The sequence below is a fragment of the Chiloscyllium punctatum genome, chromosome 38 (genome assembly GCF_047496795.1).
Source record: "Chiloscyllium punctatum isolate Juve2018m chromosome 38, sChiPun1.3, whole genome shotgun sequence".
Lineage (NCBI taxonomy): Eukaryota > Metazoa > Chordata > Chondrichthyes > Orectolobiformes > Hemiscylliidae > Chiloscyllium > Chiloscyllium punctatum.
The window spans coordinates 59445435-59461867 of record NC_092776.1 but is presented as its reverse complement, the minus strand read 5'-3'; the positions used below and the strand labels follow the sequence as shown (position 1 = coordinate 59461867).

Sequence of the window (16433 nt, the reverse complement as noted above, 5' to 3'; positions counted from 1 at the left end):
GCCTGCCAGAAGTATTTGGTACATGGAACTTAGAAAGGCAAAAAGAATTGTGAATAAAAGAAATGTGAATAATATGAATTGTATGTTGTCTTGAGCATTTTAAAAAGATAAAAGTCAAGAGGATCGAAACACCAGAGAAGATGAGTGAGTAAGCCTAATTGGAGGAGGAAGGTATATAACACATTAAATTGTTCAGTGATGCTTAGAAATGAGATGAGGATATACTTACACTAGTAAGAATATCAAAGAGGTATCTTGAAAAACTATTCAGTATGAAAGGGGTATTGGAAATCATATATCTACCTAGTAGCAGCGCAGCGGCAGTTGGGAGCAGTGTTAAACACAAATTGGGGATTGAGTCTGGCATTTCCTATCTGAGGGCAGAATCCAAGGATCAGAATGCAGTCTTCTCAACACCCTAATCCTGCCCAATCTCCCCCACCCACCCCCCAGGGCAAGGGTCATGGTTTAAACACCAATGATAGAGGAATGCAAAGAAAAAGATTTTGCACTGTTAGTATGAGGAACTCGGCACCAAATATAGAAGCAAATCCTCAAAGCAAGTTGGCACAGGGTGAATCAAATTGGAGAGAGTAATGCATGGCTTCACAGACTTTGGAGGTGTAGGTTTCAGTTTGTGGAGTACAAATATTGTGGAATGTGTAGCCTGCCCACACCTGAACCATGCATAGGCTGATGTTCTGTCATGCCATGTAGCTTAAGGAGATAGAAATGGTTTTAGCTAGTAATGGTCCCAGTGGGGACAAGGATTCAAATTTGGGAAGATGTGTAAATTCTAGCATACAGACAAGGAAAGAAAGCACGGTATTACTGTAGGAAATGATAAACCGACCAGGGCAGGAACGGACAAAGGACAGATCTAGTTACAAGCATAACAAAAGGACAAAATGTGCATTGCTTTCAAAACACAACATGTTAACTGAGTGAAAATTGAGATTAAACAAGTATGATATAATGGCTGTTAATGAAACTTAGCTGCAGGATATCGAAATGTATGTGTAACTTCAGAGTACCAAATAAGCTAAGAAAAGGTCAAGGGAAGGCTGTGTTGATGAAAAATGATATTGCCATAATACAAATAAACCAGAATATCAAAACAGTTTAGGTAGAGTTGACAAATGATAAAGGCACAAAGCCACTTGTGGAAGTGGTGTGTGGGCCACCTCAAAGTCACCACACAGCAAGGTGAAGTATCAAAAAAAGATATGTTGGAAACACAAACTAGAACAGAAATTACTGGAAAAAATCGCATTTCTTGAGAGAAAGCAGAGTTGGAAACTTGTATAGCTGTTATCGTGGGGCATTTTAACCTGCATGTAAACTGGAAGAATCAGATGGGCAAAAGTAGACTAGATGAAAATGTTTTGATGGAACTTGAGGAAAAAAGATTATAATTGTGCAAAGACGTGTGGCAAATCCGAAGATTGGGCAGACGATATAAAAAGTAAATAACAACCAAAGGGTTAATTAAGGGGCAAAAATTAGAGTGTAGGAGTATACGAGCTAAAAGTATAAAGTATATTATAAAGTTTCTGCAGCTTCAAGAGTTAAAATGAAAATGAGTCTAAGGAATTAATAATGACAAAAAAGGAGCTGGCAGATGAATTGAACTGAAACTTTGTCTCCATCCTCACTATACAGGATATAAATAATATCCTGGAAATAGCCATCAATCAGCAATTAGAACAGAAAGATGCACTCAGGAACATTGCGCTCTTTGGGGTAGTAGTCCTAGGTAAATTGTTGGAAATGTGGGTCGACAGGTCCCTGAGGTCTTGGTGGTTTTCATCCTGGGTTCTGAAAAAAGAGCCAGCTAGTGAGGTGGTTCATACATTGATTTTAATTTTTCAAAACTCACTTAATTCAGAGAAGTTTCCTTTTGATTGGAAAGTAACTAATGTCACTCTAATATTCAAGCAAGAGGGAGGCTGAAAGTAGGAAAGTGAAGGCCTACTTACCATCTGCCAGGGAAAATGTTAAAAGCTACGACTAAAGATGTCACAACCAAGCATTTAGATACATTCAAGGTAAGAGTCAGTGTGGTTTTGTGAAAGGGCAATTGTTTAACTGAAATATTGAGTTCTTTGAAGAAGGGTTCAATAGTTCCTTGAAAGTGGAGTTACAGGTAAACAGGATAGTGAAGGAGGAGTTTGGTAACCTTGCCTTTATTGGTCAGTGCATAGAGTATAGGAGTTGGACAGTTATGTTGCAGCTGTATGGGACATTGGATAGGCCACTATTGAAATACTGTATGCAATTCTGGTCTCCCTGCTATAGGAAAGATGTTAAATTTGAAAGAGTTCACAGTGACATTGCCAGGGTTAGATGGTTTGAGATATAGGAGAAGCTAAATAGGCTGGGGCTATTTTCCCTGGAGTACAAAGTCTGAGAGTTTTTTTTCTTTATTCATTCACAGGATGAGGGTGTCACTGGGTACGCAGCATTTATTGCCTATCCCTAATTGACCAGAGGGCGGTTAAGAGTCAGCTGCATTGCTGAGGGTCTGGAGTCACACAGGCCAGACCAGTAGGATGGCAGTTTCCTTCCCTAAAGGACGTTAGTGAACCAGATTAATTTTTCCTACAATTGACAATGGATTCATGGTCATCATTAGATTGTTAATTCCTAATATTTATTGAAATCAAATTCCACCATCTGCCATGGCAGGATTCAAACCCAGGTCCCCAGAAGTTATCTGGGTCTCTGGGGTTAGCAGTCTAGTGATGAATTTCCCCCCCCCCACCCCAACCCCAGTGCCTCTGTGACCTTTAGAGAGGTTTATAAAATCACAAGGGGCATGGATAGGGTGAATAGCCAGAGTCTTTTCCCTGGGGTAGGGGAGTCTAGAACTCGAGGGCATAGGTTTAAGGTGAGAGAGGAAATATTTAAAAGGGACCCGAGGGGCAAATTTTTCACACGGAAATGTGATGAAGGTCACTATTGAAATACTGCATGTATTTCTGCCTCGTTCCTGATGCCGGAAACGTTGATTCTCCTGCTCCTCGGATGCTACCTGACCTGCTGTGCTTTTCCAGCACCACATTTTTCGACAACGATGAATATCTGAAATGGGTGGGTTGTGAGAAAGGAATATTGGACAGACTAACCTTGTATCTGCTGGAATATATAATGGCTGTGGATGTACATAAATGCAAGGGTTCAATTCTCTGAAAGTGTGTGTAGGTAGATAAAGCCATAAAAAAAGTGTATTTTCGTAGTCACAAATAGGGACATGCTGACTTTACAAATATGTACTGATGTTCCATTATGTTTTGAGAGTCAGCCAAAAGTAGCAAACTATTCATAAATCAAGCTGTGCTTCAAGCAACAGATTTGTATGCTACTGTGGACCCAAGGTAACAGAATTTGTTGATCATTTCCAGTGGAGTGTTAAGTAGTGCATTTGGATGAAGATTTGACTCCCAGTTCCATGGCTGAAATTTTCTTGATGCTTATAATAAAGGAGAATAATTTAGACTATGGGACAGACAATCCATAAGTCTTTGTATTTGAGTTTGTTTGCATTATGAGTGCAAAAGTAGTTCAGAGCAGGATATACTATTTTTATCTTCACTGTCAGCTTGGTTAGATTTTGGAGCTTGCCATCTGACCTAGTCTGTGGCTAAAATTCCTTCTATATCTGCAAGAAAGGTGAAAGTCAGGAACATTAAGATTATACCCAAGTGTGTTTCACTCCATTTGTCACCCCGAGACAGCTGGACATTGTAGCATCAAGCTACTCCTAATGAGACAGCCTTCCATCTTAAGGTTAGAAGTGGGTATGTTTGCTGTTTGCACAGCATTCAGCACCATTCACGACTCTGGATTGCTTCAGCATGGTACTGAGTGCTGCAAGATCTGGACAGCATCCAAGCTTGGCAGTTGGTAAATAACATTGTCACCACACAAATGCCAGGCAGTGACCATCAAGAAGGAGTCTAACCTTCAAGAATGTCCCTGTAACATTCAATAGCATTAACACGACTGAAGTCCTTATTGTCCTAGGAGTTACCAATTGGCCAGAAACTGACCTGGATTAACTATACAAATACTGTAACCAAAAAAGTAAGACAGAGGCGTACTTCCTATCTCACCAAAGCCTGTCTCTTGAGTGCAAGGCAGAATAACAGAATACACTCATTTGCCTTCAAGAGTGCAGCTGCAATAATATTTAAACGCCTTGACATCATCCAGGAAACTACAGCTCATTTGATTTGACACTCCATCCACCACCTTCATCATTCAGTCCCTTCACGACAGAGATGCAACAGTATGTACCATCCACAAGGTGCAATGCAATAGCTCAGCAAGACTGTTTAAACAGCACTTTCCAAACCTAAGGCTTCTACCATCTGGAAGGACAAGGGAGACAGATCACCGAAGCACTGCCTCTTAAAGTTTCCCTCCAAGTCGCACAACCTCCTGTCTTGGAACTAGGGTCATAGAGATGTACAGCACAGAGGCAGACCCTTCAGTCCAACTTGTCCAGATATCGCAAACCAATCTAGTCCCACCTGCCAGCACCTGGCCCAAATCCCTCCCAACCCTTCCTGTTCATATACCTATCCAGATGCCTTTTAAATGTTGTAATTGTACCAGCCTCCGCCACTTCCTCTGGCAGCACATTCCATACACGTACCACCCTCTGTGTGAAAAGGTTGCCCTTAGGCCTCTTTAATATTGTTCCCCTCTCACCCTAAACCTCTAGTTCTGAATTCCCCCACCCCAGGGAAAAGACTTCATCTATTTAGCCTATCCATGCCCTTCATGATTTTATCAACCTCTTATAAGGTCACCCCTCAGCCTCTGACGCTCCAAGAAAAACAAAACCCAGCCTATTCAACTCTCTCTATAGCTCAAATCCTCCAACTCTGGCAACATCCTCAGCACCTCCCATTTATCTAAATTAAACTCTATCTGCCACTCCTCAGCCCATTGGCTCAAGAGCCTGTTGTAATCGGAGGTAACCTTCTTTGCTGTCCACTACACCTCCAATTGTGGTATCCTCTGCAAACTTAGTAACTACACGTCTTAGGCTCACATCCAAATCATTTACATAAATGGCAAAAAGTAGTGGACCCAGCACCAATTCTTGTGGCACTCCACTGGTCACAGGCCTCCAGTCTGAAAAGCAACCCTCCAAAACCATCCTCTGTCTTCTACCTTTGAGCCAGTTCTGTATCTAAATGGCTAGTTCTTCCTGTATTCCATGAGATCTAGCCTTGCTAATCAGTCGCCTATGGGGAACCTTGTCGAAAGCTTTACTGAAGTCCATATAGGTCACATCTACCACTCTGCCCTCATCAATCCTTTTCGTTACTTTTTCAAAAAAAACTCAAATCAAGTTAGTGAGACATGATTTCCTAGGCACACAGACATGTTGACTATCTCTAATCAGTCGTTGCCTTTCCAAATACATGTAAATCCTATCCCTGAAGATTCCCTCCAACAACATGCCCATCACTGACATCAGGCTCACTAGTTTATAGTTCCCTGGCTTGTCCTGACCACCTTTCTTAAATAGTAGTACCACGTTAGCCGATCCCCAGTCTTCCAGCACTTCACCTGTGACTATCGATGATACAAATATCTCAGCAAGGGGCCCAACAATCACTTCCCAAGCTTCTCCGAGTTCTAGGGTACACCTGATCAGGCCCTTCGGATTTATCCACTTTTATGCATTTCAAGACATCCAGCACTTCCTCCTCTGTAATATGGGCATTTTTCAAGATGTCACCATCTATTTCCCTACATTCTATATCTTCCATATCCTTTTCCACGGTAAATACTGATGCAAAATACTCATTTAGTATTACCCCATCTCCTGTGGCTCCACACAAAAGTTGCCTTGCTGATCTTTGAGGGGTGAAAAATGTGTAGCTGGAAAAGTGCAGCAGGTCAGGCAGCATCCAAGGAGCAGGAGAATCGACGTTTCGGGCATAAGCCCTTCTTCAGGAATGAGGAAGGTGTGCCAAGCAGGCTAAGATAAAAGGTAGGGAGGAGGGGCTTGGGAGAGGGGCGTTGGAAATGCGATAGGTGGAAGGAGGTTAAGGAGAGGGTGATGGGGCGGAGAGGTCGGGAAGAAGATTGCAGGTCAAGAAGGCGGTGCTGAGTCCGAGGGTTGGGACTGAGATAAGGTGGGGGGAGGGGAAATGAGGAAGCTGGAGAAATCTGCATTCATCCCCTGTGGCTGGAGGGTTCCTAGGTGGAAGATGAGGCGCACTTCCTCCAGGTGTCGTGTCGCCATGGTCTGGCAATGGAGGAGGCCAAGGACCTGCATGTCCTTGGTGGAGTGGGAGGGGAGTTAAAAGTATTCAGCCACGGGGTGGTTGGTCGGTCCAAGTGTCCCAGAGGTGTTCTCCGAAACGTTCCGCAAGTAGGCGGCCTGTCTCCCCAATGTAGAGGAGGCCACATCGGGTGCAGCGGATGCAGTAAATGATGTGTGTGGAGGTGCAGGTGAATTTGTGACGGATATGGGAGGATCCCTTGAAGCCTTGGAGGGAAGTGAGGGGAGAGGTATGGGAACTTGCGCCCACACCTCCCCCCCTCATTTCCCTCCAAGGCCCCAAGGGATCTTCACTTACTGCATCCGCTGCACCCGATGTGGCCTCCTCTACATTGGGGAGACAGGCCGCCTACTTGCGGAACGTTTCAGAGAACACCTCTGGGACACCCGGACGGACCAACCAACCCAACCACCCCGTGGCTGAACACTTTAACTCCCCTCCCACTCCATCAAGGACATGCAGGCCCTTGGCCGCCTCCATCGCCAGACCATGGCAGCACGACACCTGGAGGAAGTGCGCCTCATCTTCCACCTAGGAACCCTCCAACCACAAGGGATGAATGCAGATTTCTCCAGCTTCCTCATTTCCCCTCCTCCCACCTTATTCCAGTCCCAACCCTCTGACTCAGCACCGCCTTCTTGACCTGCAATCTTCTTCCCGACCTCTCCGCCCCCACCCCCTCTCCGGCCTATCACCCTCACCTTAACCTCCTTCCACCTATCGCATTCCCAACGCCCCTCTCCCAAGTCCCTCTTCCCTACCTTTTATCTTAGCCTGGGTGGCACACCCTCCTCATTCCTGAAGAAGGGCTCATGCCCGAAACGTCGATTCTCCTGCTCCTTTGATGCTGCCTGACCTGCTGCGCTTTTCCAGCAGTACATTTTTCAGCTCTGACCTCCGGCATCTGTAGTCCTCACTTTCCCCTAGTTGATCTTTGAGGGGCCCTATTCTCTCCCACGTTACCCTTTTGTCCTTAATGTATTTATAAAACTATTTGGATTCTCCTTAACTCTATTTGCCAGAGCTATCACATGTCCCCTTTTTGCCCTCTTTTAATATACTCCTACTGCTGTTACACTCTTCTAAGAATTCATTCGATCTATACCTGACATATACCTCCTTTTTCTTAATCAAACCCTCAATTTCTTTATTCATCCAGCATTCCCTACACCTACCAGTCTTTCCTTTCATACTAACAGGAATATACTGCCTCTGGACTCTCGTTATCTCATTTCTGAAGGTTTCCCATTTTTCAGCTGTCCCTTTACCTGCAACCATCTGCCCCCAGTCAGCTTTTGAATGTTCTTGCTTAATACCGTCAAAATGAGCCTTTCTCCAATTTAGGACTTCAACTTTAGATCTGGTCTATCCTTTTCCATCATTATTTTAAAACTAATAGAATTGTGGTCGCTGGCCCCAAAGTGCTCCCCCATTGAAACCTCAGTCACCTGCCCTGCCTTATATATCACCAGTTCTTCATTATTGCTCGATCAAAACCTGGAACTTTCCAATAGTACCATCTCACCACAGACTGCAACTATTTAAGAAGACAACTTAGTAGAGGGTGTAGGTTTGCTCGCTGAGTTATAGGTTTGATATCCAGGCGTTTCATTACCTGGCTGGGTAACATCGTCAGTGGTGACCTCCAAGTGAAGCGAAGCTGTTGTCTCCTGCTTTCTATTTATATCTTTCTCCTGGAAGGGGTTCCTGGGGTTTGTGGTGATGTCATTTCCTGTTCGTTTTCTGAGGGGTTCATAGTTGGTATCTAGATCTATGTGTTTGTTTATGGCGTTGTGGTTGGGGTGCCAGGCCTCTAAGAATTCTCTGGCATGTCTTTGCTTAGCCTGTCCCAGGATAGATATGTTGTCCCAGTCGAAATGGTGTTTTTTTTCATCTGTGTGTAGGGCTACGAGGGAGAGAGGGTCGTGTCTTTTTGTGGCTAGCTGGTATTCGTGTATCCTGGTGGCTAATTTTCTTCCTGTTTGTCCTACGTAGTGTTTGTGGCAGTCCTTGCATGGAATTTTGTAGATGACGTTGGTTTTGTCCATGGGTTGTACTGGGTCTTTTAAGTTTTAGTTTTTGTTTGTGTGCTACTAGGATTCTGAGGGGTCTTAGTAGTCTGGCTGTCTGAGACTTCTTTGTATGGTAAGGTGATCAGGGTTTCGGGCTGTGTTAGGTCTGTTTGTCGTGGTTTGTTCTTGAGGAATCTACGGACTGTATTATTTGAGTATCCATTCTTCTTGAATACGTTGAAAAGGTGGTTCTCCTCTGTTTTCCGAAGTTTGTCTGTGCTGCAGTGTGTGGTGGCTTGTTGGAATAGTGTTCTGATACAGCTTTGTTTGTGTGTATTGATGAAAACCGACAAACACTGACCAAATACTTAACTACACCAGCAACCATCCCAACACACACAAACAAAGCTGTATCAGAACACTATTCCAATGAGCCACCATACACTGCAGCACAGACAAACTTCAGAAAACGGAGGAGAACCACCTTTTCAACGTATTCAAGAAGAATGGATACTCAAATAATACAGTCCGTAGATTCCTCAAGAACAAACCACGACAAACAGACCTAACACAGCCAGAAACCCTGATCACTTTACCGTACATCAAAGAAGTCTCAGAAATGACAGCCAGACTACTAAGACCCCTCGGAATCCTAGTAGCACACAAACCCACCAACACATTCAAACAAAAACTAAAAAACTTAAAAGACCCAGTACATCCCATGGACAAAACCAACGTCATCTACAAAATTCCATGCAAGGCCTGCCACAAACACTACGTAGGACAAACAGGAAGAAAGTTAGCCACCAGGATACACGAACACCAGCTAGCCACAAAAAGACACGACCCTCTCTCCCTCGTAGCCCTACGCACGGATGAAAAAAACCACCATTTCGACTGGGACAACACATGTATCCTGGGACAGACTAAGCAAAGACATGCCAGAGAATTCCTAGAGGCCTGGCACTCCAACCATAATGCCATAAACAAACGCATGGATCTCGATGCCATCTATCAACCCCTCAGAAAACGAACAGGAAATGACATCACCACAAACCGCAGGAACCCCATCCAGGACAAACCTATAATTAGAAAGCAGGAGACAACAGCTTCGCTTCACTTGGAGGTCACCACTGATGATGATACATAGCCAGTCTGGTTATCAAACCTACAGCTCAGCGAGCAAACCTAAACCTCAACCTGAGCTACAAACCTTGCACGACTTAGTATCCTTCTCAAGGGCAATTAGGGGTGAGCAATAAATACTTCCCTGGCCAGTGATACTCGTGTCCCTTGAACAAATTAAAACAAAATTGAAGTTTTGCTGAATAGCTAATTTTCTTCAAAATTGTTGTAGAATCATACTCAAATTTACAGCAAGTAAAAGACCCTTCAGCCTATTAAGTCTGTGTGTCAGTCAAAAACAACTATTTTAATTCCATTTTCCAGCACATGGCCCACAGCTTTATGTATATAGGCATCACAAATGCACATTTAAATGCTAAAATGTTATGAGGGTTTCTGTCTGTACCACAGTCTGAGTGAAGTGAGTTCCGGTGTTTTACCACCCTCTGAGTGAGAAAAATAAAATTCCTTATATCCCCTCTAAATCCCCTATCCCTTGCCTTAAATCTATGCCTCTCATTTCATACATTTTATACATTTCAATTATGTCTCCCCTCAGTCATCTCTGCTCCAACAAAAACAGCCCCAGTTTATCAATCTCTCTTCATAACTGAAGCTCTCCAGCCCGGGCAATGTCCTAGTAAATCTCTACACCTTCTCCAGTGCAGTCATATCCCTCCTATAATGTGGATTCCAGAACTGCACACAATACTTTAGTTGTCCTAACAGTGTTGAGTGTTTTAGTGAGCTCAACAAAGGTAAAGAGTCTTGCATGTGGAATAACATTAAGCTGATTCCTAGGACTGAGCTACTGGTTTATGAGGCCTGGATTTTCAGCACCTTATGTGAAGCATGAATGACCAGCAGCAGCCATGTCCTCAAGGAAGTTCAGCAATTTTTTTCGCTGTTGAAAACCCATTCTGGCCATTTCATGGAAGGTCCAAATGACAACTATGCCAAATATCCCAATGGCAAAGCTCCCAAACATATGAACACTGACCAAGCAGACATAAATATGCTGGCTGGAGCACATTCACAGGATAGAGGAGTATTACATACTCAATGATTTTCTGTATGGCAAGGTAATCAGTCATCAAACATCAGGATATCCAAAGCTATGCTTCAAGAATGCTTGCAATCATAACATAATGGCCCTAAACATTGGTTTTTGTTTTGGGAGACATTACCTGATGACAGAGAAAGATGGTAATGTCACCTGTGAGCCAGTATGCATTGCCATGGCAGACAGTTCAGACAATAACTTGGCAGCAGCCATATTGATTTTTTTATGTCTCATATTTCTGTAGTAATTTATTTTGGTGAGTAGGACAGGCTATTTTCTGCATTAGAGCACCATGGTATTTGGGACTCAGACTTTCAGCCATTTGTAGGACTCCATGATTTGTTGAGTTTCCAAATTTTCACTCTGGAACTACAGTTTTCTGAAACTGTTCATTTGTATTTCATGTGATTGGCACTCAGAAGGTACTTTCTTGGTACATCTAAAGCTTAATCACATAATGTTGCGTTGCTTTTCAGTTTTTAATGTGACATCAATGTGCTTTTCTATTTTTTACAAGATGTCAGCCAAGCAACAATATGATTAAAACAGGGAGGAGAAACTGGAAATCTGAAATTAAAATAAAAATGTTAAAAATAGAAACCATGATGGATAATAAATCCAGAAAAGACACCCTGGTCTCTCCTTGCTTATGAGTATTCTATACAGCATAGGGTAGAATTCATATTTTTTCTGGCAACTGAGCACAATGGTTTAGTAACTATTTTAAATTTGTTGGCAACTTACTGCATGCAATTTTCCATCTAATTAAACAGATTGCAGTAGAAAAATTTGATGTAACTGAAGTTAAAGAGTTGGTTCCAGATGGTGCCAATATTCCTGTCACTAAATATAACAGGTAAGGTGACTTGTTCAGATACACTGCAGAAAACTACAAGCTAAAGCCCCAGTACGTTTGTAAAAACTTCACCTTGTTCACAAATGTTCTGTTAATTACAATAATTGTATAAATGTAAGCGGTCACTAAAATAATGTGTTGATATTTGGCTGTTTAATTTTACTAATTTTTATAATGGATATTATCAGTTTTAAATGTATTCAAATGATAGGGAAAGGCGAATGATAAATGTTTTACTTCACTGCATTCTTACTTGCCCTTGGAAATTTACATATAGTCAGGAGACAAGTGTACTATATTCTGGGGATGTTTGAGAGTGAGTGAGTAGTGCACTTAATGTTGTTTAAAAGGAGTACAAGAACTCTTCCCCTAAGCTAATCAGGACACTCCTCTACGTTTGCCTTTATTTCTCAGTGATCTATCTTAAGCCTTTGGATTTTTTTGAGCTGGCTCTCAAAGCATCCCATCTCTTCCAATCTTAGCTCAAGTAATTGAAAAATACAATTTACCTTTAATTCAAAGTTGGTTACTTCAAAGTGTCTGCTAGTTAAAATTGAAATTATGCAATATGTATTTGTTATGTTCTTAAATAGGTCATTTTAAGTCCAATAATCCCTTGGAAGCACAGATTTTGAGTATTTCTGGAAAAAAAGGCATGCAGATAAAGCTTTTCATCTTGCACTTATCAGGACAGACTCGAGTGCCAAATTACAAACTGAATGACAATTTATTCTTCATGAGGAAGGCAAATCTGACTGCTTGTGCTGTTGCCTCAGTGAAGGCACCAGGGCGTATCTCAAAAATTTGAGCTACTATACAATAACAGCCACACAAGTGTTTTCCATTAATAGGATACTTCATTAGACACAAACATATCTGGACTGCCACACAAATGAGCAATGTCTGAGAATTTTAGTACCAGTGTGATACCAGATCTGTAGGTTGTTCATTCCAAAGACTGGCAGATTGTATCAAGCAGCACATCCCTTCAGCTATTTGGAATGAGCAGGGAACTGCCCATAGTCAACCAACTCTTGCTTGTAAAACTCAATCTAATGTCTAACATTTGAGTTTATTCTGTGTTTGGATAACATTTCTTGATAATTACGCAATCAGCCAATTTGTGCGTTATCAATTGGGCTCACCGTGTAGTTCATTTATAATTGCTAGAAGGTACCTGTATATTCATACAAAGTAACCACTCCTTTAGGCAAAGGAACATGTGCAAACCATCAGTGGGACCTTTTCAATGATGATCAGATGATCTGAACCAAATCTTTCTTTCCAGAAATGCGGTCACTACTGCTGAGCACTAACACTAACTGTTTCAGATTTTAAAGAAAATCTAGGGGCAATCATTTGTAATAGGAAAGAGATGATGCCATCATCTACTTGCCACTAAAACTTTGGCAGGTAGAGATTCAAATGTGCAGTTATGAAGTTTGCAGCCACTAGGCAGTCTAACATCTCACCTATTCTTTAAATGTTTTCACACCAATACATATTGCACAATTTTACAAGTCCATTGGGCTCAAAATTAAAATTTGAATTGAGATCTTTGAAAGCTTTTTCATGAAAAGAGAAATAGTCTGCTTACAAAGATAAATGCAGACACTACTGACAGCATTTATACATAAGCTACTTCAAGAAATGTTGCTTGTATGCTTTCAGACAGGAATTTGTGGATGCATATGTGGACTATGTGTTCAACAAGTCGATTGCTCCTTTATTTGACGGTTTCTATGAAGGTTTTCACAAAGTGTGTGGTGGAAAGGTACTTCAGCTCTTCCAGCCTAATGAATTACAGGCGATGGTGATTGGAAATGCAAATTACGACTGGAAGGAATGGGAAAAGGTGAGTATGACCATTCCATAAAAAAGCACATTTGCTCAGTGGCAAACTTTTGTAATTTTCCAATGAAAATTTGGTGAGGAATGTAACAGATTTACTCAGTACTATTCAAATAAAATTCTAACTTTGAATAAGTGTAGTACTACCAAACAGCATCACTGCTTTTTATCTAATGTTTAAATGCTAAATGTGTAATGCTTGGCAATTGCTAATATCCACAACATGTGTTTGAAATAGCACAAAGATTGTTGTGGTTGTTGGTGGAAGTCAGTCATCTCAACGCTAGAACATCACTGCCAGACTTCATCAGGGTAGTCTCGTAGGCCCACTCATCGTTTTCAGTAACCTTCCCTCCAAAGTAAGACCAGATGTGAGAAGTTCATTGATACACCATGTTAAGCATCATTTGCAATTCCTTGAACAGCCCATTTCCATAGCTGCCAAGATTTGGACAATGTCGAGTGTGTGGTGCTGGAAAAGCACAGCAGATCAAGCAGCATCCGAAGAGCAGGAGAATCGATGTTTCACGCAGGAGGTGCTGATAAGGAATGAGGCCGGGAGCCTTGGGTGTGGAGAGATAAATGGGAGGGTGGTGGGGGGAGAACGTAGCTGAGAGTGCAAAAGGTGGATGGAGGTGGGGGTAAAGGTGATACGTTGGAGAGGAGAGTGGAATGGATGGGTGGGAAGGAAGGAAGATGGTCAAGGGAGCGGTGTTGATTTGGAGACTTGGGACTGGGATAAGGTGGGGACAGAGGAAATGAGGAAACTGGAGAAACCCACAATGATCCCACATGGTTGCAGGGTCCCAAGGTGAAGATGAGTTCTCCTTCCAGGCGTCAAGTAGAAAGGATTTGGCAATGGAGGAGGCTTATGGCCTGCATGTCCTTGATGGAGTGGGAATGGGGAGTTAAAATGTTGAGCCACGTGGCGGTGGCATTGGTTGGTTTATGGGGGTGTCCCAGAGATGTTTTCTGATATGATCCGCAAGTTGGCATTCTGTCTCCTCGATACAGAGGAGACCACATCGGGTGCAATGGATACAGTAGGTAATGTGCTTAGAAGTACAGGTAACTTTCTGTTGGATGTGGAAAGATCCTTTGGGGCCTTGAATGGATGTGAGGGGGGAGATGTGGATGCAGGTTTTGCACTTCCTGCTATAGCAGGGGAAGGTGCTGGGGTGAGCTGGTGATTTGGGGGGGGCGGTGGATTTGACAAAGGAGTTGAGGAGGGAATGGTCCCTCTGGAACGCTGGTTGGGGTGGGGCCCAGTACCAAAGTTTGGGTTGTTAATGACAAGTAACATTAAAGCTGCACATGCCAGGCAATGACCATCTCAAACAAAAGGGAATCTAATGCTCTCCCACCAGTCCACCGCGCTCAACATGATAATGATTGCAATTGACCAACGGCTGAACCTGACATATGCAAGAGCAGGTCAGAGGCAAGGAATTCTCTGGTGATTAGCACCTTCTGTTGCCTATGTCTGTCCATCATCAACAAATTACAAGTCATGAGTGGTGTTCTTATTTGCCTGGAAATGTGGTTCCAACAACACTCGAAGCATGACACCATCCAAGATAAAGCAGCCCATTTCATTGGTACCCTATCCAACAGGCCCTTACCAGCCATGTTTATGTTCTACAGTGCAGCAGTTTGCCAAGGCTCCTTTGGTAGTACGTTCCAAAGCTGCAACCTTTGCCACCCAGTAATAAAAGAGCAGCAGTTGCATGCTAGTACCACTGCTTGTATTTCCTCATTAGACCTCAAAACCACCCAATTTAGGATTATTTCACAGTTCCCTTCCTGTGGCTGGTCAAATTCCTGGAGCTTTCTTTTTACTGCATTTCATGGACTACAATTCAAGAACGTAGGAAAGTTATCTTTTCAAGGGTAATTAAGGATGGGCAATAAATGCTGGCCTTGCCACTGACGCCCATGACCATGAATGAATTGAGAAAGATATACCTCATGATAAAATATCTTATTTACTTTAAAAGGAATTCCCGGTCTGTACCAGGTGGTGCTTAAAACACAGAATCTATTCTGCTGGTGATGATGTCTACTCAAGAAGCCTGGACCTATTCTGCACCATTGGTATCTTTAAATTGATCTGATTGATCACCATCAATGGGGTCATTGATTAATTTGAATTGATGCTAACTGATGCCATCATGCATCTGACTGACAACATCTTCTGCCTCTTGCATTAAGATACCACACTAACTGGTCCCATCTGTGACTTCATTAGGGACCAAACTATTGCCTTACTAGTGCTTCCCAGTTCTTGTGTTCTTTTAACAAGCCATCTTCAACAGCAACATCTTGCTGTGAATACAAAATACATATATTGTATATAGATATAAAATTCATCTAATGTAGCAAAATTTCAATATTGTATATTATAATATTATGAATAAAAAATACTTTTGGCATCGACAGAGAGAGAGAGATCAGGACACACAACCAAAATCCTGGTCAAAAATCACATTTATGGGCAGTCTTTCTGTTTCTGTTCTTAAAGGAGAAGATCAAGGCATATGGGTTTAGGGCAATACCAGCTGAACGTATGACCACAATGGTGGAGTAATGAGAATTGGAGAGCCAGAGGAGCGCAAAGATCTCAAAGTTCCATATACCATTTGGTACCAGCACCGGTGGCTGAACTGGAAATGAGATTTTGCTGAAAGACTTTGAACAGTTAAATGCCAAATTAAAAAGCAGAGCCTTCAAGATGATCTCTGGATTGCCATGTGAGCCACAGGCAAACTGGCATAGGGTAAATGAAGCCAAAGGAGTAAATTGTGTGGCTTGAAAATTGGTGTGTGTGGAATGGGTTACAGTTTGTGTGACATTGACCAGAACAGGGTAGAAGGGAGCTGTTCTGGTGGGATGGGCTTCACTTGAACCTTGCTGGAACCAGTGTCTGAGCAAATCAAATAATCAAATAATTTATATAGATAAGCTGCAGAACTGGGCAGAAAGATGGCAAATGGAGTTCAATGTAGCTAAGTGTGAGGTGATTCACTTTGGTAAGAGTAACAGAAAGATGGGGTACTGGGCTAATGGTCAGATACTTGGTAGTGTGGATTAGCAGAGAGATCTTGGTGTCCATGTACACAGATCTCTGAAAGTTGCTACCCAGGTAAATAGTGCGGTGAAGAAGGCATATGGCGTACTGGGCTTTATTGGTAGAGGAATTGAGTTCCGGAGTCCTGAGG

The 16433-nt window shown here is 42.5% G+C and overlaps 1 protein-coding gene across 1 annotated transcript in view; it reads left to right on the top strand.

Moving 5' to 3' along the window:
* herc4 (HECT and RLD domain containing E3 ubiquitin protein ligase 4) overlaps positions 1-16433 on the top strand; it is a 110929-nt gene that overhangs the window by 87415 nt on the left and 7081 nt on the right. Inside the window, 2 exon segments of the mRNA XM_072557971.1 lie at positions 11282-11364; positions 13036-13219. Of these exon segments, the coding sequence (XP_072414072.1) occupies positions 11282-11364; positions 13036-13219 (267 nt within the window).